Raw genomic sequence first — 22,123 nt, 5'->3', positions numbered from 1 at the left:
CAGGCTCTAGGTGCATGGGCTTAGTAGTTGCAGCATGTGGGCTCAGTAGTTGTGGCTCATGGGCTCTAGAGCACAGGCTCAGTAGTTGTGGCACACAGGCTTAGTTGCCCTACGGCATGTGGGATCTTCCCGGACCAGGGCTCAAACCTGTGTCCCCTGCATTGGCAGGCCGATTCTTAACCACTGCGCCACCAGGGAAGCCCCCTTTTTCTCCAAATTGTCTACAATATATCATTCCTATAAGCAGAAGAGATATTACTGAAAAGGCAATTTAAAAAAATTTTTTTTTAATTTTTTGGCTGCGTTGGGTCGTCGTTGCTGCGCGTGGGCTTTCTCTAGTTGGGGCGAGCAGGGCTACCCTTCGTTGCGGTGCACAGGCTTCTCACTGCGGTGGCCTCTCTTGTTGTGGAGCATGGGCTCTAGAGCGCGGGCTCAGTAGTTGTGGCAAACGGGCCCAGTCGCTCCGCGGTTGTGGGAACTTCCTGGACCAGGGATCGAACCCCTCTCCCCTGCATTGTCTGGTTGACCCTTAACCACTGCGCCACCAGGGAAGTTCCCTGAAAAGGCAATTTTTTAAAAGTTTTTCCAATTAATCTCCATTTTTATTTTTAACTCTTTCCCACTTTTTCTTACCCTAATCTAAGTCTTAAGGTCTAGGGCAGTGGTTCTCAAGCAGGGGCAGGGGGAAGGGGGACTGCTCCCCAGGGAACATTTGGCAGTCTGTAGACAATACGGATTGGCTGTCACAACTAGGGGTGGGGGATGCTACTGGATCTAGCAGATAAAGGTTAGAGATGAGGCTAAATATCCTACAACATGCAGGACAAGCCCCCAGAAAAAAAGAATAGTGCAGAGGTTGAGAAATCTTGGTTAGAATGAAGAAAATGAGTATAAGCAGGAAGACTGGGTTAAAATACAATATTAACTCTAGTGGGTTTAACTTTCCATTTCTAAAATAAGATTTAATGAATACACATTCTGAATTGATGAAAGTTTAGTCCAGGTTTTGACCCAAATTTCTTATTATTAAGATATACTTTTCCTAATTTTATGGAAAATATCTCTAGCAGTTCTGCTCCCAAACTGAGCACGATGCTTATCAAACTAGAAGATTTTTTTCAGCTTGAGCATAGAGAGACCAAATCTGTTTAAACGTTTTTTAAGTACTGCTATAAAAATGTTTTAAAGGGAGCTCGTATCCTTAAGGGAATAGCTGATTATCTTATTGTAATCACTCCAGTATGATAAGATGAAAAACTAAGTTCTAACTAGTCTAGTCTAACTAGCCAAAACTAGTCTAACACAAAAGTGTTTGTTTGAAACACATACACACTCACATACACAGAAAATGATTTATGTAAACTCACACAAAATTACTCCTACTTGGAGATGTCAGATTCAGGGAATGGTAACAAAGCAAGAATACAAAGCTTTGAGGAAATGAAGTACCCTCCTCAATCTAAATTACTAAATAATTCACTCCATAAGAAATTTGGTTATAATAAAGCACAAGAGAGCATTAGGAGTGGGTACATGAACTACAGTCAGTAGTACAGGATCAAGAAGTAGATGACATGGTGGAAAGTAAGAGAGCAAAAAAAAAGATTAGAACACTGTAGATGAATAATGGATGATCTGAACAGTCAAAAGGGGGAAATAAGAAATTTTGCAACTTATCCTTGGGTGAAAATGGGGTAAGAGAATAATGTTTGCATACAAGGATGTGAAGAAAATAAAGGAAAATAAAATGCTGAGGAAATATGGCAGAAAGAGATCAGAAGGAAAGGTTACATAGGGTTCAGAGCCCCCTAAATAAGACTGAATAAAAAATACTTTTTAAACCATCTATCTCTGATATGCTTTTTTTGTTTTAGTTGAAGTACAGTTGATTTACAATATTGTGCTAGTTTCAGGTGTACAGCAAAGTGATTCAGTTCTATTTTTTTTCCAGATTATTTTCCATTATAGGTTGTTATAAATATAATTCCCGTGCTATGCAATAAATCCTTGCTGCTTACTTATTTTATATATAGTAGTGTGTATCTGTTAATCCCATACTCCTAATTTATCTGCCCCTCATATGCTTTTATCAACATTTGCACTTGATTCTCCATGGCCTTTTTTTTTTAATTAAAAATGATTCTCTAGGGGAAAGATATCCAATGTCCTCCTAGTCAAAACCCTCCTATTCATCTTCTCAAAAATCAGAAAAGGAGAGGCAGAACTCAGTCACTTTGTCACTTTTGGTGACTGATTCATAGTGGACATTGGTTGAGGGTAGCTGTTTTGTTCTGTCTCTCTAGCACTATTCCTTCTGATGGGGAACAGCTTTCAGCCACCCCACCAGGTCTGAGTAGGACTATCAGTCAGGATGCCCCATCCTCTCTCTGGCCTCTGAGATGAGCAAGACTGGACTGCTCACGGTCTCCCTCCCACCACCTACTCGGCACACAACCACAAGCAAGGACAACCAGAATTCCTCTACCAGGCTCTCTTCCCCCAGGCCCAGAGCTAGACCATGTGGTCTGCAGGTGCCACTGACCCTGAAAAGAGCTGTCCTGAGGATGAAAGCAATATTAAATAGCAGTCTGACATGAAACCCAGTGACAGAGAGCCCCAGAGGTACCATGTCAGAGTCTTGAATCTAGCCATGCCTGGGCTTTCAGGGCATCTAAGCAAATAAAATGCTTTTGGGCTTTGAGTTGGGTTTCCATCACTTTCAACTAAAACAGCTCTGGCTGGTAAATTGTTTAACACTGTCAAAGAGTGGTTCGGAAAGTCGGTGTATCAGAACTATGATCCATGAATTAGCCAGACCCTTTCTATTTATCTACCACATCTTAGCTGATATCATAACTTGAGATCATGAGTTTCGTATGTGTAAAACAATGGTTAGAGTAGAAATTCATTTTAAATGACATATTTATTTATTTAAAGAACTAACAAGTATCCTTACTAAACTGGGATTTGATGTTATAAACTTCTAATCTTGGTGTTAAATAAATACTTTGCCATTTTCCCACTTCACCTTCATCTTTCTGAAGAGTCAGTCCTTTTAATCTGTCTAGCCTCTTCACTGCCCTGATCATTTTATTTCTCCCATTCTGAAATTCCTTCAGAATGTATTTATCAAGAGGAAACCCCGGACTTCTCTGGTGGCGCAGTGGTTAAGAATCTGCCTGCCAATGCAGGGGACACGGGTTCAAGCCCTGGTCTGGGAAGATCCCACATGCCGCGGAGCAACTAAGCCCGTGCGCCACAACTACTGAGCCTGCGCTCTAGAGCCCGCGAGCCACAACTACTGAGCCCATGTGCCACAACTACTGAGCCCATGTGCCACAACTACTACCCGCGTGCCTAGAGCCCGTGCTCCACAACAAGAGAAGCCACCAGAGTCAGAAGCCCGCGCACCACAACGAAGAGTAGCCCCCACTAGTCGCAACTAGAGAAAGCCCACATGTCGCAACGAAGACCCAAAACAGACAAAAATAAATATACAAAAAAAAAAAAGAGGAAACTCCAACCACATACACAGGATTCCTGGCCAGGACAATGCATGTTTTTGTGTGAGTGACTAAAGAGAGACAAAACTTGTCTTTTTTTTTTTTTTTTAAACTTGCCTTTTTTTTATGTCCCATCTCCCTCCAGTCCAGCACTGTGCTCACATTTTTTTTTTTTAACTTTTTGGCCATGCCGTGTGGCATGTGGGATCTTAGTTCCCCGACCAGGGATCGAACCCCCGCTCCCTGCAGTGGAAGGGCAGAGTCTTAATCATAATCACTGGACCGCCAGGGAAGTCCCTGTGCTCACATTTTTGAACACAGCATGACATCGGGCCAAAGGAGGTAGATAGACGATCTTCATGAACACTTAGGAGTGGATAACGCACTTTTTTCTTGATTTCAACCAAGTTTGCAGCCATTATTTTGAAACTAAAGCATAATTACATCATCCCTAAGTTCTATAATTGGCAAAAAGCCTCTGTGGTACATAGAGATGTTTAAGGCAAATGGCAGCTGGTTAAGGAGACTTTCAACTGAGAAGGGCTTTGAAGCGAAGTGGAGACTGTCTGAGGCATGAAGAAGCCGGGGATAAGTTTCTGCAAAGTTTTAAAATCTCTATCAGCACGAACCCAGATGGACATTACTACCAAGGTAGATGAGGCAGGAGAACTGTTAAAGGGCAGAATTGACTAAAGGGCATTTTAGCACACTAAGGACCTAAGGAAACAAGGCATCAAAAGCAGACACCATTAGTAAAGGTAAGGTGGTAAGTGTGTGAAGAAAAGATTAAATAAACCACTTAAACTCCTTTCCAACTATTCCCACTTCCCACTGTCAGTGAAACTCCATGGGAGTCACACCCAAGGTCAAGTCTCTATATTCAGTTATCAATATTGGTTGAGCTAAGGTGGAATCATAACATACACTTTTGAAAACAAACAACTCTTTCCTCTGCCCCAGCGGGCAAACCAACTCCAGTAAACTCTCTGAATAAGCTGGGGAAGAGAAGGAGCTAAGCACCAACGAACTTTTGAGGGTGATAGAAATGTTCTATATCTTGTTTGTGATGGTGATTACATGACAGAATATATTTATCAAAATTCATTAAACTGTGCACTTAAAATTAGTGATTTTTAAAAAATATTTATTTATTTGGCTGCGCCAGGTCTTAGTTGTGGCATATGGGGTTTTGGTTGTGGTACACGGGATCTATTTCCCTGACCAGGGATCGAACCCAGGCCCCCTGCATTGGGAGCATGGAGTCTTAACCACTGGACCACCAGGGAAGTCCCAAATGAGTGAATTTTATTAAATGTAAATTATACCTCAATAAAGTTGATTAGAGAGAGACAGAGATACAGAGGCAGGAGCCAGAGGGAAGGGAGAGGACAACCTCCCCAGGTAGACAAATGGAGAAAGTCTGCGAAAACTACTGTAGGACAGGACACGCCTGGTGGGGTGGAGTGGTGTCGCCCACACAATATTTCACCTAGGGCCAGACCTCATTCCATAGATCAGCCAGGAGTTTATACTTCTGATAATACCTCATAGTTCGTTAGGAATTACCTAAAGTGGAGACAGATAAATCCAATCCATCCTCTAGTGGGCCATGTGCCCCTAGATTCTCCTGATGGAGGCAAAATTCATGATAAAGTGAAGAACACAAAAGCTAAATTACTCTTCTCTCCCACAGTCTCCTATAGGAAAGTTATCCCCCCCACTCCACCTCAACCTTTTGGAGGTTGAAGTTAAATCCCCGGAACCCCATTCAGACCTTCCTCCAGTATCCCCTTACTTCAAAAAGCTAAAAGCACCAGGAAGAATTAACCTGTTTATGTGGCAGTAGCAACTCTCATTAAAATTATAACTTTTTTGTAATCTTTTAGCCACTGGGCAATACACCGAACTGTCACACTTCAAGAAACAGTAACAAATTTCAAGAGGAGATCACAACCATTCTGCTTTGCTCAAACAGTCTAAAGAAGTATTTCTGAGCCACTTACAAATTCCAGAGTCAGCAAAAATTCATGATATAATGAGAATTAACTTCCAGTTTCCAAAGCTAGAGCCACTGGTGTTAACTTACACTATTTCCTCTCCTTCTCTTCCTGTATCTACTCCATCACAGAGACCTGTCTCTCACACTTTCTGCCTGCACTTCAATCTACCAGACTTTCATCACTTTCCATTTTGTTTCCTACAACATTTTCCTTGGTCTCCCTGGCTCCCAGCTCTCTTCTCTATTACTCACCCTGTTCATCATGCCTGAAAATGTGCTTACTTGTTTAACCACTCCATTACACCCTGCTTCATTCCTACAAGTGGACTAATCATCCCAAACCATTATTTTCTGTTTCTCTCCTGTTTAAATATTTTTTAATCCATCCAACAAATATTTAATGAACACCTACTATGTGGAAGACATCGTGATAGGCTCTACAGGAGGTAAACAAACCCTGACCAGCATCTCAGGGGGCTTACAGTATTGTGGGAGTGGCTTACATATATACAGATAACTATAATAAGATAGAAATGTGTACAGGTCATTAAGACAGAGAACTGTCAGCTGGATGTCAAGTAAAATTAGAATTGGTAAAGAAGAAGTAGAATATGAGACAAAGAAAAAGCTACAGAGGTTTCCAGCATGAGGGACTAGGAAAATAGCAGAGCCATTAACAGGCCAAAGGACATAAGGAAGAAATACAGATAGAAGGAGCATGACAGGAGATTTAAGAAAAGTGAATTTACTTGCCAAAGCCCAAATCAGGGAACATGATCAGAGATTTCTGTTCTGCTTTAAGAGGCTGGAAGCAGTCTAAGAAATGCAATTTCAACACCAAAATATTAGAATTTCCAGGATTGATCATTTAAAGGGACAACTGCATAGAATATAAAATTGGGACTATCCCAGAAAAAATCTAGTCCATGCAGCTTCAGTAGGTATGAGGAAATATGGTGGGAAAGGAAGATTACAGATATACAATCTACTGGCCTAATAGTTGTTTCATCTAAGGAAAGTGTACTTGGCTTCTGGAGTGAGGGTTTTAGACTGTTTCTGTACTGTTAGAAAATTCAGCATCCTGACATACTATGGGGCTCCTAATTAAACTTCAGGTAATCTTGGCCATTCTACAGCATTTACGTGGTACCCATTACGTGGTACCCATGTGGGAACTTCATGTGAGGATGACTAGGATGCCATTTTATTGCTATTGGTGATCCATCCAGGTCTAATTAATAAACCCTGCTCCACAAATGCTGAATCCTTTGAAGTTGCTGAAAGTAGCTACAAGTGATGTCATCATTCAGACACCCACTGGAAAGTCAAGACCAGCAAATATTTTCAAAACCAGAAACAATATGATGTCACAACCACCTTCAATTCTTTCAGGAACGAGTCAGGTGGATCTAAAAATAAATCAACACACAACTCTGTGATTATACTAAAAACCTTTGAATTGTACATTTTAAATTGGTGAATTGTACATTATGTGAATTATACCTCAATAAAGCTGTTATTTTAACAATCAACCAACATGTTTTAACCAAAATGTTAGTTTCCAGAAATGTTATATCCTAGTAACCCAGCTATTGCCTTTAAAATGTTTATACTGCTGGAAAAATTTACAAAAGGGAAGCCCTGCTAAATTGCTGCGACAAAACCATTATCATTTTAGCTAAAAAGAATAAACTGAATGGTCTTTTGTCTTTCACTGTAATAGGAGCTGATTTCTATCACACATCAAAATCTGCCTTTAAGCTCTGAATGACATTTTGAAAAGGGCACTTTTCAAATTTAACCACTATGTTGAATACCATAATTATGGCATGTCACTATTATATCTTGCCTTGTAGTCTACCCCCAGAATTTCCTTCCCTATAATCCTCTGCAAGGGGAAAATCCTTGTGTTTATATACAATTTTTTTAAATTTTTATTTATTTATTTTATTTTTGGCTGCGCTGAGTCTTCGTTGTTGCATGCGGGCTTTCTCTAGTTGTGGCGAGCGAGGACTACTCTTCATTGTAGTGCGTGGGCTTCTCATTGCGGTGGCTTCTCTTGTTGCGGAGCATGGGCTCTAGGTGCATGGGCTTCAGTAGTTGTGGCACATGGGTTCAGTAGTTGTGGCACGTGGGCTCAGTAGTTGTGGCACACGGGCTTAGTTGCTCCACCATGTGGGATCTTCCTAGACCAGGGCTCAAACCTGTGTCCCTTGCATTGGCAGGTGGATTCTTAACCACTGCACCACCAGGGAAGTCTAATCCTTGTGTTTAATATCCATTTATATTCCTCTAATGATTTCCCTCGTCCTCTAAAAATCACTACCCAAGCTTTTATCTCTAGAATCATTCCAACCTTCTCATGTCCCAACCTCTGCCCTAACTTCTACAAATAAATACCATACCAGCTGTCTGCCTGCTGCTGAGGTAACAGCAGGTTATTTATGCCCTTGAAGATTCAAAGTGGGCAAAGAATATAAGAAGCAGGCTGTAAACCCTTCGAGGTAAAGGACTGTGTCTTGTTTATGTTAGAACCTCTCAACATTAAGCAGAGTACCTGGCACCCAGGAGGTGCTCAATAAATATTTTTGTCTGCCATTAAGCTAAGGTCCATTCACAAAAAGAATGAGCGAACAAACCAAGTAACCAGATTATCCTTAGGTATAAATGCATTTAGGAGAAGGCAACTTAAGCTCAACTTCCCTACTGATGTCTAAACCAGTTTGTCTTTACAATGACTAGAGGGTGAATTTTAAAACAGATTGTGATTATGCCCAAAGCCCACCCCAAACCTTACAATTTTAAAAATCACAGGATCTTTTAAATTTTTTTCTTGCCAATTATTTTGGGAGAAAAAAGCAGACCCAAAACCCAAGAGCAACGTATTATCCAACCAGTGTCTAGTTAAGCAGCCTACAATTAGTCAGGCAGCTGAAGGATGGACTCCTCAGGCAGTGAAGAATGGGGTCTATACAAAGTAACTAAGGAATATTTACAGACCATATCTCTTCTTGTGAAAATGACTCTGATATTTCTTAGTGCCCACCTCATATGTTTATTATGAGGATTAAATGAGTTAATATTTGTAAAGCACTTAAAACTGTACCTGGGGCTTCCCCGGTGGCGCAGTGGTTGAGAGTCCGCCTGCCGATGCAGGGGACACGGGTTTGTGGCCCGGTCCGGGAGGATCCCACATGCCGCGGAGCGGCTGCGCCCGTGAGCCATGGCCGCTGAGCCTGCGCGTCCGGAGCCTGTGCTCCGCAATGGGAGAGGCCACAACAGTGAGAGGCCCGCGTACAGCAAAAAAAAAAAAAAAAAAAAAAAAAACTGTACCTGGCACATAGTTAGCTTTATATAAATGTTTGTTTATAAAGTAACTTTGGATCAATTTCCAATTGCTGATCAATCATACATTAGGTATCTACAATGCCTAAAGAATTACCAGGTTTAGAGAGAAGTTCCATTGTGTAGTCCTCAAATCTGAAGCTGGAAAGAGAGAGGTCCCAGGAAATGTTTTACGCAAACTCATTTCATGGTTGAAGAAATATACCTCATATTTGTAGAGAAATTCACAGGTTACGAAAAGCATTCCCATGTATTATTGTTTGATCCTCACAACAACAACCTTGTAAGAGATGTAGGGCAGGTATAATTAACTCCATTTACAGATGAGGAAACTAAAGCACAGAGAGGTTAAGTGATTTGCCCAAGGTCACACAGTAAGTGAAAATGCCCCGGCTAGAATCAAGGGCTAGAATCCAGTTCTCTTGATGGCGGATCCAGACCTCTTCCTTTTATAACATGCTGCAACTTGAGCCCTGGGCTTACTTGGGTCATATTTGGAAGCAGTGATTCTGAGACCATAAATGTAGACTTGGTTGCAGATGCAAACTCAAAAAGTTAAGGTAATTCTGTTAACTGGAATTAGAGGTAATTAACAGCTGGCAAAACATCTACCTACACAGGAGTGATAGTATAAAATGCCATGACTACACACAGTCACAAAGGGCACCACACACTGTCTTGAAGGGACAGTTCTCCAAAATATGCCATTCAGAGATTACCAGCCCCAGAGAATACTGCTGTCAGTATAAGAAGGAAAGGCTGCCACTTCCCTTAAACAAAACCCAGAAGGAAAAGGCTCACCCCAGAGGATGGTGAAGACATGGAGCCTAACAAGGCTCTAAGGGATTACATGCAGATTGCAAACTCCCAGCGACAAATGAGTACCAACCATCCTAGTGAATCAGCTCGCATTTATTCGTCTGCATCTTCCCCAGGGGCTCTCCACCCCAGGGTAGCAATCGGAAACCGGGCACCTAAAGGTGAAAATCGACTGGCGACCTTTTGCAAGATTCCATACCTCACAGAAAGGTTGGGTGGCGGTAGAAGTGGCACCGCATACCAACACCAGACGTTATTTTAAGCACGTGTCCTCAGGGGAGGGACCGACCATCTAATCTGTCAGATCTAGGATCTCCCACCAGCCAGGATTTTTCCTAAAGCAAGACGGAGGGCTGAGCAATCCTGGCCCAGGCTCGCCCTACTAAAGCCACACAGACCCGCTTTCCACTTAGAAACCCGCACTGCTCCCAGGCCAAGAAGGGTGGCAGGGGCCACAGAGGCACCCCGAGGCAGGCCTCCCTCCGCCGCCTTAACCATCAACGCCCGAACAAGGGAGGTGCCCCTGCGGGCGACCAGCGGGCAAGGCAGAGGATTTCGAAATGCTCGGAAAGGGGGTGGTGCCGGAGGGGCCGGACCGGGTCCCCGCGCCCCGGCCCCTCCCCGGCCTGACAGCTGGCGGCGCCGGGCCGCGCGGCCCCCTCCCCAAGGCGCGGCTCATGGGGCGCCTTACCTTTGTGTAGAGCTCCGACGCGGCCATGGCGGGCCCCGCAGCGCCGACGCCCCCAGCCTGTGCGGAGGCCGCACCTCTTCTGGGCGGCTGCCCGCGCCGACTAGGAAACGCCGGGGCTGCAGCCGGCAGGGAGCAGGGCAGGGCCAGGCGGGGCGGGCCGCTCCGGGCGGGGCGGGGTGGGGTGGGGCGTCTCAGCCGCGGGCGGCCAGCGAGGGCCTCGCCATCACTCCCGGGCTCGCCGCGAGCAGTGTCGCGCGCTCGGCGTGCCCGGGGTCCTCGGGGTCGCCGCCGCTGCCAACCCTACAGCCGGTGATGCTGCTGCCGCCGCCGCCGCCGCCGCCGCCGCCGCCGCCGCCGCCGCCGCCCTCGCCCTGTGCATTGTGGGAGCGGGAGGAGGCTGCGCTCCAGCGCTGCCACCGCGGCTGCTCCGGGTTCTCTCGGGCTCACGCTGCCTCCCATCGGCTGCGGGCACCGGGCATCATCAGCCTGTCAGCCAGCGTCGCCGCTGCCTCCTCCCGCGCTGCCGAGGCCCAGAAGCCCGCCCCAGGACACCCACTGGCCGCACACCGCCTCCGGGATGCCCCAGGCCCCAAGCGAGCCCTGGACCGTGCAGAATAGCCCAGCCCCCAAGAGGGGCAGCGATAGCGGTGTCACTCAGGGTGTCCAGGTGAATGGGAGCCTGCAGGCTGCTTTTCCTGTGCTTCCAAACATTTGTAGGGAAAGGATAGGGGGAGAAGCTTCTTGGAAGACCATGGAATAACCTAGAATTCCAGAAGAGCCTTATTAGCAGTACACGTCTGGGAGTGAGCGAGGACGGATAATCTGAGAGAAAGAATCACCAAGGTCACCCTGAACACCTCGGCATCTGCCGTAGGGTCGTTTTGTGAAGCCAGAGCGTAGGGGCCTGTTTTAAGCTGTAGAAATTTAAGTGCACCTGGTAACAAGATGCCCCCAGGGGGCGGCCCTAGAGCCTCCTTCTATCCTAGGCCTGCGCCTTCATAACGGTGCCACTCACCTTCTGCCCCAGCCCTCTTTCTCTATCTAATCGCTGTTATCCTTGCACTTCAAGCCCAAGAATGTGATCTTTCCACCCCACCCTGATGCCGTCTTCACCCTCTACCTCTTCCCCACCCACACTTTTCATTCCAGTTTAGCTAATCTCCATTTTTTCATCCCAGCCTCTTTAGTGTGCTCATCTTTCCTTATTTCTTTGAACTCTTAAGTGGTGCCCAGTGCCAGTCATGGGACTCTGGGATGGTTTTTCTCAAAACTATCTCTCAAGGCTGGCCCCCTTGGTAGTGTGTGTATCCTGCGTGTGTATTTGAAGGAAGATCATTGATGAGGGGGACACTTGGGGCCAGTCCTCACTCCCTGGAACTCAGGCCTCTCCTCCCCTTGCTCACTGCCCACAGTCTCCTCAGACATGCCAGAGGTAATAGCTACAGAGTCCTGCATAATGCTCTGTACCTTCCAGTTCTGAAAGTAAATCTCTTTCATCTTTTTGGATACCACCCTTTCTTTAAAAGAGAAAACCTGTGCAGCTATCAGCAGTACACCAGAAAAGGCACTGGATTGAGATTTAAGAGTTTCTTTGTGCCTTGTGTAAGGTGGTAACCGCTCTGTTTTCTCACCCTCCAGCTAGTACCTACCTCCTAGGACTGTTGAGAAATGCTGAGTATGCCAATGAAGCGGTGCAGGGTGTATCACCCCAGGGTACGCTGCTTTGGTATATTGACTATTTTGAGTTGGGGGCACTTGCAAAACATCAAATACAAGAAAAATAATGACCTTCCTTCTTTTTCTTAAAAGCAGAAGATGAAATTCCTATATGAAAGATGTCCTCCCTAATATCTGAAGGAAAGTACCGTTCTTATCATCAAGGAGAGAAGTTAAGACCAAGAAAATTCTAAACAAACAGACCTTGTTAAAATAGTTCTTATCTTCCTTTAGCCTCCCCACATTGTTAAGTCACTTGTCCACAATTGCTTCTCTTTGTTCAACCCAATATAAAAGCTAATAAGTTTTGCCATTTATTTGGGTCTTCATTTCCTTATGAAGGCTCCTGTATCATGTAAAACAATATGAATTAGTATGCTTTTCTTGCATTAATCTATTTTTGTCAGTTTAATTTTTAGGCCCAACCAGGGACCCTAGGAAGGTGGAGGAAGACATTTTCTTCCCCTAAACTGAGAAAAAACTAAAGAATTAAAACGGTGTTGTGTTACAGGTGTCAGCGAAGTTTTTTGGTTTGTTTTGTTTTGTTTCCCCTAGTGACAGAGGGAAGAAAAGACACTAGAATTATTCTCTTCTAATACCTGAACACATGCATTCAACCACTCAAATATTTGGCCCACGGTAGGAGGAAGGTAATAAGGATGAGGAAAGGGAGAAGGGTTTTCTGCCCTGGACCTTATGTTATCTCCTTCAGAAGAGCAGACTTAAAAGCTGGAAGAGGGCTTCCCTGGTAGCGCAGTGGTTGGGAGTCTGCTTGCCGATGCAGGGGACGTGGGTTCGTGCCCCGGTCCGGGAGGATCCCACATGCTGCAGAGCGGCTGGGCCCGTGAGCCATGGCCGCTGAGCCTGCGCGTCCGGAGCCTGTGCTGCGCAATGGGAGAGGCCACAGCAGTGAGAGGCCCGCGTACAGCAAAAAAAAAAAAAGGAAGAAACAAGTAGGAAGCCCTGATGGCTGACCTCCCTACCTTAACCATGTATATTCACAGTCCCAAGCACTCTGTCATTGGTAAACTGGGGAAACCAGCAATAGGACCAACTTCTGAGGGTTTAAGATTTCCCCCTCCGAAAAAGTAGCCAGAGTATATTGTATATTATTTTAAATTGATAATGTTTTCAATTATTGCTTTATAAGTGGGAATATTTTCATGTAGGTTGTTTTCCAAATAAAAACAGTGTCCAAGTTATTGTGAACAATCCCTTTCCTCTAAAGTATTCATGGATATTACTTTTTTCAACAAATATTGAGAGCTACATTGTACCAGAAACTCTTCTACATGTTGAGGATTCGAGAGTAAACAAAACAGATAAAATCCCTGACCCCACGAAGCTTACATTTTAGTCTGGAAGATAGACAATTATAAAGTTAGAAGGTGAAGGTGATAAGTGTATTAATTTGCTAGGGCCATAATAAAGTACCATGACCTGGGTGTTTTAGACAGTAATGTACTAGGTGATCTGGAGGCTAGAAGTCCCAGAACAAGGTGTTGGGAGGGTTAGTTCCTTTTGGGAGCTGGAAGGGGGAATCTGCTCCATGCCTCTCTCCTACATCCTAAAGTTTTGCTAGCAATCTTTGGCGTTCCTTGGCTTCGGCTGCATCACCCCAATCTCTGTCTTCATCTTCACGTGATGTTCTCCCTGTGTGCATGTGTGCTTCTGTGTCCAAATTTCCCCTTTTTCTAAGGACACAGTCATATTGGATTAGGGTCCACCCTAGTGCGTTGATCTTAACTTGATCATCTACACAGACCCTATTTCCAAACAAAGTCTCATTCACAGGTAGTGGAGGTTAGAAGTTCAACATGTTTTAGGGGGACACAATTCAACACATAACAATGTACAATGGAGAAAAACTAAATAGGGAAGAGAGAGAAAAACTAAAAAGCAATTTTTAGTAGGGTGGTCATTGCTTTATTCAAATTGAAGAAAAAATCTATTGAGGGTCTATCATGTGGTAGCACTGAAGACAGTAAAGATGGAGATGAATGAAATATGGTCCTTGGCCTGGGGGAGCTCACTGCAAGGAGTGGCTGCAAGGGTAGGAGAAGGGGCAGTCCATGCTGCATGGTCATATAAACTAGTAATTCTAATTCTGTAAGACTCGCGTAATTCTAGAGGCCAGAGGCAAAGTACTGTGTTACTGGTTATAGTACATTCATTGGCATTTGCGTATCCCAATATTTAACGTTTCAGAGGACTAGCCATGGGCATAGGCGACATTTGGGTGGGAACCCCAAATAGCTCATCAGGAGATCCAAATGATGATATGGAGTTGAGGAGGGGTCATTTATCATTGCAAGATATATAAAGGAACAGCCAGAGGGAACTAGGCTCTGAAGCAGAAAAAGCAGAGTGAAGAAGAGAGGAAGACTGACCTAAAATACTTGAAATTTGGAAGGCAGACAGGTACTCCCGGATCCCCACCCCTTCAATTCCCTAGCCCCAGCCAGTTATCCTCACTCCCTCTCACTTGGGAGCTTAGGCCTAGCCACACTTTATGTCTCCCCAGGCAAGGAGGATAAAAAGGACAGTACTTAACTCAAACGGTACAATTATTTTTATTCCCAGTACGTATTACTCTAATTCTAGATTCTAATCTTGGGTTTCCTAAAATATCTCTCATCTCTGGCCCTTTGTTCCCAGTTTTCTAGCTTGTGTGCTGACCACCTGCTATTGGAGCAGCCTCTGCACCTAGCTCCTTCTATCAGTTGATTGTTCTAGATCGTGAAATACTTTCTGCTCGAATCCATAGCACTCATGTGCTTTATACTGCCTCGATCTTCCAGAATTACTGGATTGTAAGTACTTATCAGCTACTCTCATCCTGTACCTCCCACAACCACTAACACACAGCTCCCTTCTGTGAAGTAGTGGTGGAAGCCCCTCAGTAGTGAAAATGACTTAGAATCAAATGACCTAGATGCTAGTCCCAGTGCTAACCTGGGGCAAGCCTCTTAGCCAATATGAGCCTTGCTTTTTGTTCTTGTTTTTTCTTTTGGCCACGCCACAGGGCTTGTTGGATCTCAGTTCCCCGACCAGGGATTGAATCTGGGCCACAGCAGTGAAAACCTGGAATCCTAACCACTAGGCCACCAGGGAACTCCCTGTTTTGTCTTTTAATACATTTTGTTTTAGACAGTTTTAGATTTATAGAAAAACTGCAAAGATAATACAGAGTTTCCATATACCGTGTGCAATGGCCTGAATGTTTATGCCGCCACCCCCAAATTCATATGTTGAAACCCTAACCCTAAGGGAATGATAGTAGGAGGTGGGGCCTTTGGGAGGTGATTAAGTCATGAGGGTGGAGCCCTCATGAATGAGATTAGTGCCTTTTATAAAAGAGACCCCCCCCAAAGATCTCACACCCCTCTGCCATGTAAGAAAAAAAGTGAGAAAACAGTCATGTATGAGGAACTCAGCTCTCACCAGACACTGAATGTGCTGGCACCTTAATCTTGGACTTCCTAGCCTCCACAACTGTGAGAAATAAATTTCTATTGTTTATAAGCCACCCGATAGTTTATGGTATTTTTTTACAGCGGCCTGAACAGATTAAAACACCCAGAAATCAGTTTGCCTTATTGGCTTCTTACATTAGTATGGTAGGTTTGTTACAATTACTGAACTGATGTTGATATAGTATCATTAACTAAAACCTATGTTTATTCAGGTTTCCTTAGTTTTTCTTTAGTTTTTACCTCATGTCCTTTTTCGTTCCAGGATCCCTCCAGGATGCCACATAACATTTAGTCATTATGTCTCATTCAGATCTTCTTGGCTGACAGTTTCTCCCTTTCCTAGTTTTTGATGACAAAGATATTTTTCATGAATTTTGAGTAGTACCAGTCAAGTATTTTGTAGAATGTCCCTCAGTCGGGATTTGTCTTGATTAGACTGGGGTTATAGGTTTTTGTGAGGAAGACCACAGAGGTAAAATGCCATTTTCACCACATTATATCAAGGGTCATAGTATCAACATGACAACACCGTTGACGTAACATCATGATTGATATTGACCTTGATCATCTGGCTCAGGAAGTGTCAAGTTTTTTTCACTGTAAAGCTATTCTTTTCCCCTGTCGTAGGCTGAATTGTGTCCCCTCAAAATTCATATGTTGAAGTTCTAACCCCCAATAACTCAGAATACAACTGTATTTTTTTTTTTTTTTTTTTTTTTTTTTTGCGGTACGCGGGCCTCTCACTGTTGTGGCCTCTCCCGTTGCGGAGCACAGGCTCCGGACGCGCAGGCTCAGCGGCCATGGCTCACGGGCCCAGCCGCTCCGCGGCATGTGGGATCTTCCCAGACGGGGGCACGAACTCGTGTCCCCTGCATCGGCAGGCGGACTCTCAACCACTGCGCCACTAGGGAAGCCCTACAACTGTATTTTAAGATAGTGTCTTTAAAGAGGTAGTTAAGTTAAAATGAGGTCAATTGGACCTTAATTCAATATGACTGGTTTCCTTAGGAAAACAGATTAGGATACAGACATGTATACAAGGGGAAGACTGTGTGAGGACACAGGGAGAAGTTAGCTAACTGTAAGCCAAGGAGAGAGACCTCAGAAGAAACCAAAATAGATGACACCTCGGGTTTGGACTTCTAGCCTCCAGAATTGTGAGAAAATAAATTTCTGTTGTTTAAACCACCCAGTCTATGGTATTTTGTCATGGCAGCCCTAGCAAACTAATTCGGGCCCCTTTCCATACACTTGAGCACAGTCCCATATGCAGCCCACACTTAAGGAGTGGAGAGTTGTTCTCCACTCCTTGAGGAGAGTACCTCCATAAACTTGGAATTCTTCTATGTGGGCAATTTGTCTCATCTCCCCCACTTATTCATTCATTCATTTATATCAGTATAGACTCGTGGATATTTATTTTACACTTTGCATTATAATTGACTTTTGTTTTTGGCTGCACCATGCGGCATGTGGGATCCTAGTTTCCCGACCGGGGATTGAACTCATGTCCCCTGCATTGGAAGGCGATTCTTAACCACTGGACCACCAGGCAAGTCCCTGCATTATAATCTAATACTGCTTTATTTTGCTGCTCAAATTGTTCAAGCTTTGGCCGTTGGGAGATTTCAGTTGGTACTTGTGTCCGTTTGGCATACCGCCCCATTGTGTGTGTTTTGTTTTTTTATTTATTTTTTAAGCACTTTCTTTTTAGCACTACAAGATTCTATCTTGTCTATTCCTTGCCACAGTCCTAGAATCAGCCATTTCTCCAGGGAGTCCTGGTTCATTTCATTGGAGAATGATATTAGAAGCTATGATCTGGGCCTTGTTGCTACTGGGGTATCATTGCTTCTAGGCCCTCTCAGCCACAGAGCAAGCAATTATGTGTACACTCACCTGTGTATGTACACATATCTAAAAATATTTCTGATGTAGCTCTCTATATTAAATCAAACAAGAGTTCATACTGACGTCTCCAACTCTGTATCTATTACCACATAGATTTCTTGCCTTGTCCCCTAGTTCACCTGTAAACTCTACCAGTGTGAGAAACCTGAGCCTTTTTTTTTAAAAAAAAACAAGCAAAAACCAGACAACTTATATGTGTATTGGTGTTGAGGGGTTCAAATTAGATAAATGAGATAGTGTACTGGAAACTCGACAGTGCTCTACAATTTTAAGATATTATTAATCAAATTCACAGTCCTATCTCTCCTCACATATTCACTCCCTGCCTTTGACTGCCTGGTTGTGCCATGTTGCAGGATCCAATGGAAGCTGAATAAAAACTGAGTGACTTCTAAAAGAGCATTTTGATGGGCCAGCCAGAAATGATGAATAGTTCAAAGATTAGCACTGTGTCAGTTTATTGACTTACTTGGGTATACTACCGCTGTATAGTTTAAGATCCTCTTCTAATGCTTCCAGGCATGTCAAATCAAAATGAGTAAGGAAATCATAAGCTCCATGAAGTTCTTGCACCCTCAAGTAGACAACATAGCAATGTTGTATTGCAGAAGCACACCAGAAGGTATAATGGCCTCTATCATATTTGTGCTTCTCTGTCATCTTTTCTCTATTTGGGGGAATTTTCTACACTAGTCCTGCCTCCTGATAGTTGCAAATTCCCTCCTCTTTTGCAGCTTGGATGCAGTCATATGACCTAAGCCACAAAGATCAGATCCATCTGCACAAGACTTAGGTTACAGAAGTGAGAAACATGGAGAAACAGGCTCTGCCCAGAACTTCCATTTGCCAGTGAAGGTAGTAGCAGAGGTAGCCAAGTTTGTAGGACAACAGTGGTCACATCAAAGTCGGGCTCCTGGTTTTCAGCGGTTGGTGGCAGCAGTGGTAGCAGCAGCAGCATCCACATCAGGCCATTGCTGTAGCACGTTTCTGGGGTTGTTCCCAGATTTACATCAAGACTGTTTCCCCAGCCTTTCTAACAATTTTGTAAGTGACCTGATAATCTTTCAGTGAATCCATTTTCGCCTAAATGAGCCAGTTATGAATTTGCGATTAAGAACCCTGACCATTATAGAGTGGTATATGGGATGAATGTGGTGAATGGGAATGGCTATATCTCAAGGGTATAGTTTCTTTCAGAAAATATTTATTGGGCACTTAAAATGGCCAGGCACTAGGCTAAGTGCTGGAGCAAAATAAGATAATTTTCCTGTAAGAAAGGATAAATGAAGTCAATTAGAATGCATTGTGATTAAGCGCTAAAACAGTGTTACATGGAAATGGTTATTGTGTCTCAGAAAATGGAACAATTAACATGATGTGGGGGGGGAATATTCAGTTTTCACAAAGGTATGTTTGAATTAAGTTCTAAAATATAACTAGGAATGTATCAATAGATATCACGAACTAAGACAAAGCAAGCCACAGACTGGAGAAAGATGTTCATGACACATAAAACTATCCATGAAATTTTTAAAAAATAAAGAACTTCCACTTCTAGGGAAGTTCCCACTTCTGGGGAATATGACATAACACACTGGCAAAAGGCAATGGTTGCCATGTATGTAATCTAGAAAATAATGGATTCCGTTCAGGAGAGCAGCTGAGTCCCAAGATGACGACTGTGCATTAGGATAAGAAATCAACAAGTTCGGACTGAAGCAAGGAGACCTGCCTACAGGGGAGTTTTCTGGGGTAAAAGGACGACTCTATAGAATACTTGATGTGATGGGAGACATTAAAATAATTGTGGTTATGATAGAGGCCAAAAGAATGAAGAGAAAAAATAATTAGAAACACCAAGAAAAACAAAAAGCGATTTAAAAAAATGAAATCATACTATACACTGTGATCTGCAGTGAACTATATCAACCTATAAAGCTAAGAGGACTATTAATAATGATTATAAAATAGAATGCAAGTGTTATCTACCTTAATAAGGTAAGAACACAGATGACAAAGGCCAAGAGAAGGGAGGAGAGTCAAAAGGAAGGATAGTGGTGTTAATATTGTCATATTACACACTAGAGAGACAAGAAATACTGTTGACAGCCAATGGGATAAGAAATAATGGTGAAAATATATTAGACATTGTAAAGGAAGCCTATAGAGGAATCAAAAGTAGTGATATGATCCTAGAAAGAGGGTGGGATGGAAGGGAGGTGGGAAATGTAAGCTTAATCCTCATTTATCAGTCTTGAAAACTATTAATTTATGCTTAAAATTAAGAAATTAAGCAACAGTGGTATAAACATACTATTGAGAGGCATGAAGGCAACTACCAGAAGAAACACAAAACAGCTTGAATGTCTCCAGTGGTAGAGGAGCTAAACTTGGTGGTAGAGGCATATTTTGTGATTCTTAGCTTTTCACCATGTCCTTCTATACTACTTGACTTTAGAATCATTACAAGTATACTTCTACCTTTTAAAAAAGTGAAGAGGAGCAGGAAAAGAAACCTAATAATTTAATTTAGAACCAGGTTTTGGTTCTACCATTCTTTTCCACATTTTTACCCCAACGATTGATGCCCCACAGAAGGCATTTGCTCCATTCAGTTCTCCTTTAAAAAATTTAAATTTAAAAAAACGTTGTGAATTCAAACAATGATCCCAACGAAACCACTTTTAAATTTCTAGATCCTTTCTGGATCTGTTAAGTACATACATGCTTTTACAAAGCTATAAAGAGTCCCTGGGTCTCAAAGCTCTACCCTCTTCTCTTCATACCCTCCAGGAAAATGACCTCAACCCCCCTCTCTTACAAGTAGGACTAAGGTCATTCAGTGACCACTCTCCTCTAGTATCCCTTTCCCCCACCTGCACTCTAGTCATTCATCCTCTGTGTAGAAGACATGCCAAGGCTAATCTCCTCACGCATGCTCTCAACCCCAGCTCTTGCCCTCTTGCCTCTTCTGTATCTTTGGTTTTTCTCCCATGCTTTTGTTTTGCCTATTTGTAACCAAACTCAAATCTTTCCTACATTTAAAAGCAAAGCCAAAGACTGTATCTTCTTTTATGTACCTCAGAAATTCTCAAAAAAATCACATCCTCTCCACTAACTCACCTTTAATCACTTATTGTTCCTTTTCTGTCCCTCTGTCCCAGGCCCATGCACACCTCTACTGAAACTGCTCTCTCCAAATGATCAGTGATACCAATTTCCAGTGGCCTTTTCTCAGGTGCCACTCTTCATTCTGCTGCTCTCTACTCTGTAGACAACCATCCTCTTATTGAAGTTTTTCCTCCCTTTGCTTCTGTAGAACCAATCTCCCATAGGAATGTGAATATACTGCAAACAGCTGGCAATACTGTAACAGAATATACCCAGGATATTCTACTGAAGAAGTGAAAGGTTTGTGTTCTGTAACTTGTTAAGTGTGGTGTGACAGAAAGCTGCGCACTGGTGTGTCTGCTTCTGATCTTTATCCTAAAAATATGGCTGCTCTATAGTGATCATTTTTGCAGTATCTCAAGCAACCGGCACCTTACATCTATAGACAAAGTCATTAGGAATGTTAGCTTGTATAGTTGCAGGAAAGTGAGAGTCTACAAGACACTAATCAGCCCAAGTTATTGGTAATGGGGCAATTAAGAGCCTCAGAAACCAGATGCAGAATGTTTGCAAGGTTGTGATCACAAGCAAGAGTAGAGAAGCAGTGAACATTTAATACATCCTTGCCATGGAAAATCAGGCGCACCAATTTCAGTGATGTGAGGTTTATGAGAGCAAAGCTCTTTGACATTTCTCCTCATGCAGAGAAAGAGTATAAAGGCCTACTGCAACGAAGGAAAGGTTAGACGTGACTGAATGGAGAATCATCATCTCTCTGCATCCATAACCTTAATCTGGTTTCTCACTTAATTTCCAACCCAGTATTCCAATTCCATTTCACTTTCATTCAACAAGCATGTAGTATGTATAAGCTGTTTCTAGGTGCTAGGGATGCAGTAACGAATCAGACTTCATCTAAGGAAGTTAAATTTGATCCGACTTCAGAATGAAAAAGAGCTAGCCAAACTATGAAACAGGGGAAGTGTTTAATGGAAAAGAAACATGTTCAACAGGGGCAAAAGGATCTTGGATGTATGATTTCAGAATGGAAATGGGATGGGGCAGTGGGAATGGGTGGGACTGCAGCACACACAAGGGAGCAGGAGTAGAAAGTTATGTGTTAGGGCTTCCCTGGTGGCGCAGTGGTCGAGAGTCCGCCTGCCGATGCAGGGGACACGGGTTCATGCCCCGGCCCGGGAAGATCCTACATGCCGCGTAGCGGCTGGGCCCGTGAGCCATGGCCGCTGAGCCTGTGCGTCCGGAGCCTGTTCTCCGCAACGGGACAGGCCACAACAGCGAGAGGCCCGCGTACCGCAAAAAAAAGAAAAAGAAAGTTACGTGTTAGAACTATAGCAGTTGTCCAGGTAAGAAACAGTGGCTTTGGGTATGGTGCCAGCAGGGAAGAGAAATGGACAAATTCAGTGTATTTAGGTGGGTGTTGGTCACAGCCTCTGAGGAATAAAGGATAACTTCTAACGTTGGCTCGAGTACTCAAGTGGGCAAGTGCACAGAGGTGTATTTACTGAGTTGAAGGCTGGAGGAAAGGACAGTG

At 43.5% G+C, this 22,123-nt stretch overlaps 1 protein-coding gene across 9 annotated transcripts in view; it reads right to left on the bottom strand.

Moving 5' to 3' along the window:
• MYO5A (myosin VA) overlaps positions 1-10,733 on the bottom strand; it is a 194,244-nt gene extending 183,511 nt beyond the window's left edge. For 4 of the 9 annotated variants that reach the window (XM_032621152.1, XM_032621156.1, XM_032621160.1 and 1 more), the window contains exon 1: positions 10,358-10,733. In XM_032621152.1, coding sequence (XP_032477043.1) covers positions 10,358-10,384 — 27 coding nt within the window. In that variant the 5' untranslated portion in view covers positions 10,385-10,733. The remainder of the gene's footprint in view (positions 1-10,357) is intronic. The other 5 variants (XM_032621151.1, XM_032621153.1, XM_032621154.1 and 2 more) reach the window with 2 other exon arrangements.
• Positions 10,734-22,123: the final 11,390 nt, after the last annotated feature.

This window comes from Phocoena sinus, chromosome 2 (assembly GCF_008692025.1).
Source record: "Phocoena sinus isolate mPhoSin1 chromosome 2, mPhoSin1.pri, whole genome shotgun sequence".
Lineage (NCBI taxonomy): Eukaryota > Metazoa > Chordata > Mammalia > Artiodactyla > Phocoenidae > Phocoena > Phocoena sinus.
The sequence above is the reverse complement of the archived record's forward strand: the minus strand, read 5'-3'. Positions and strand labels throughout refer to the sequence as shown.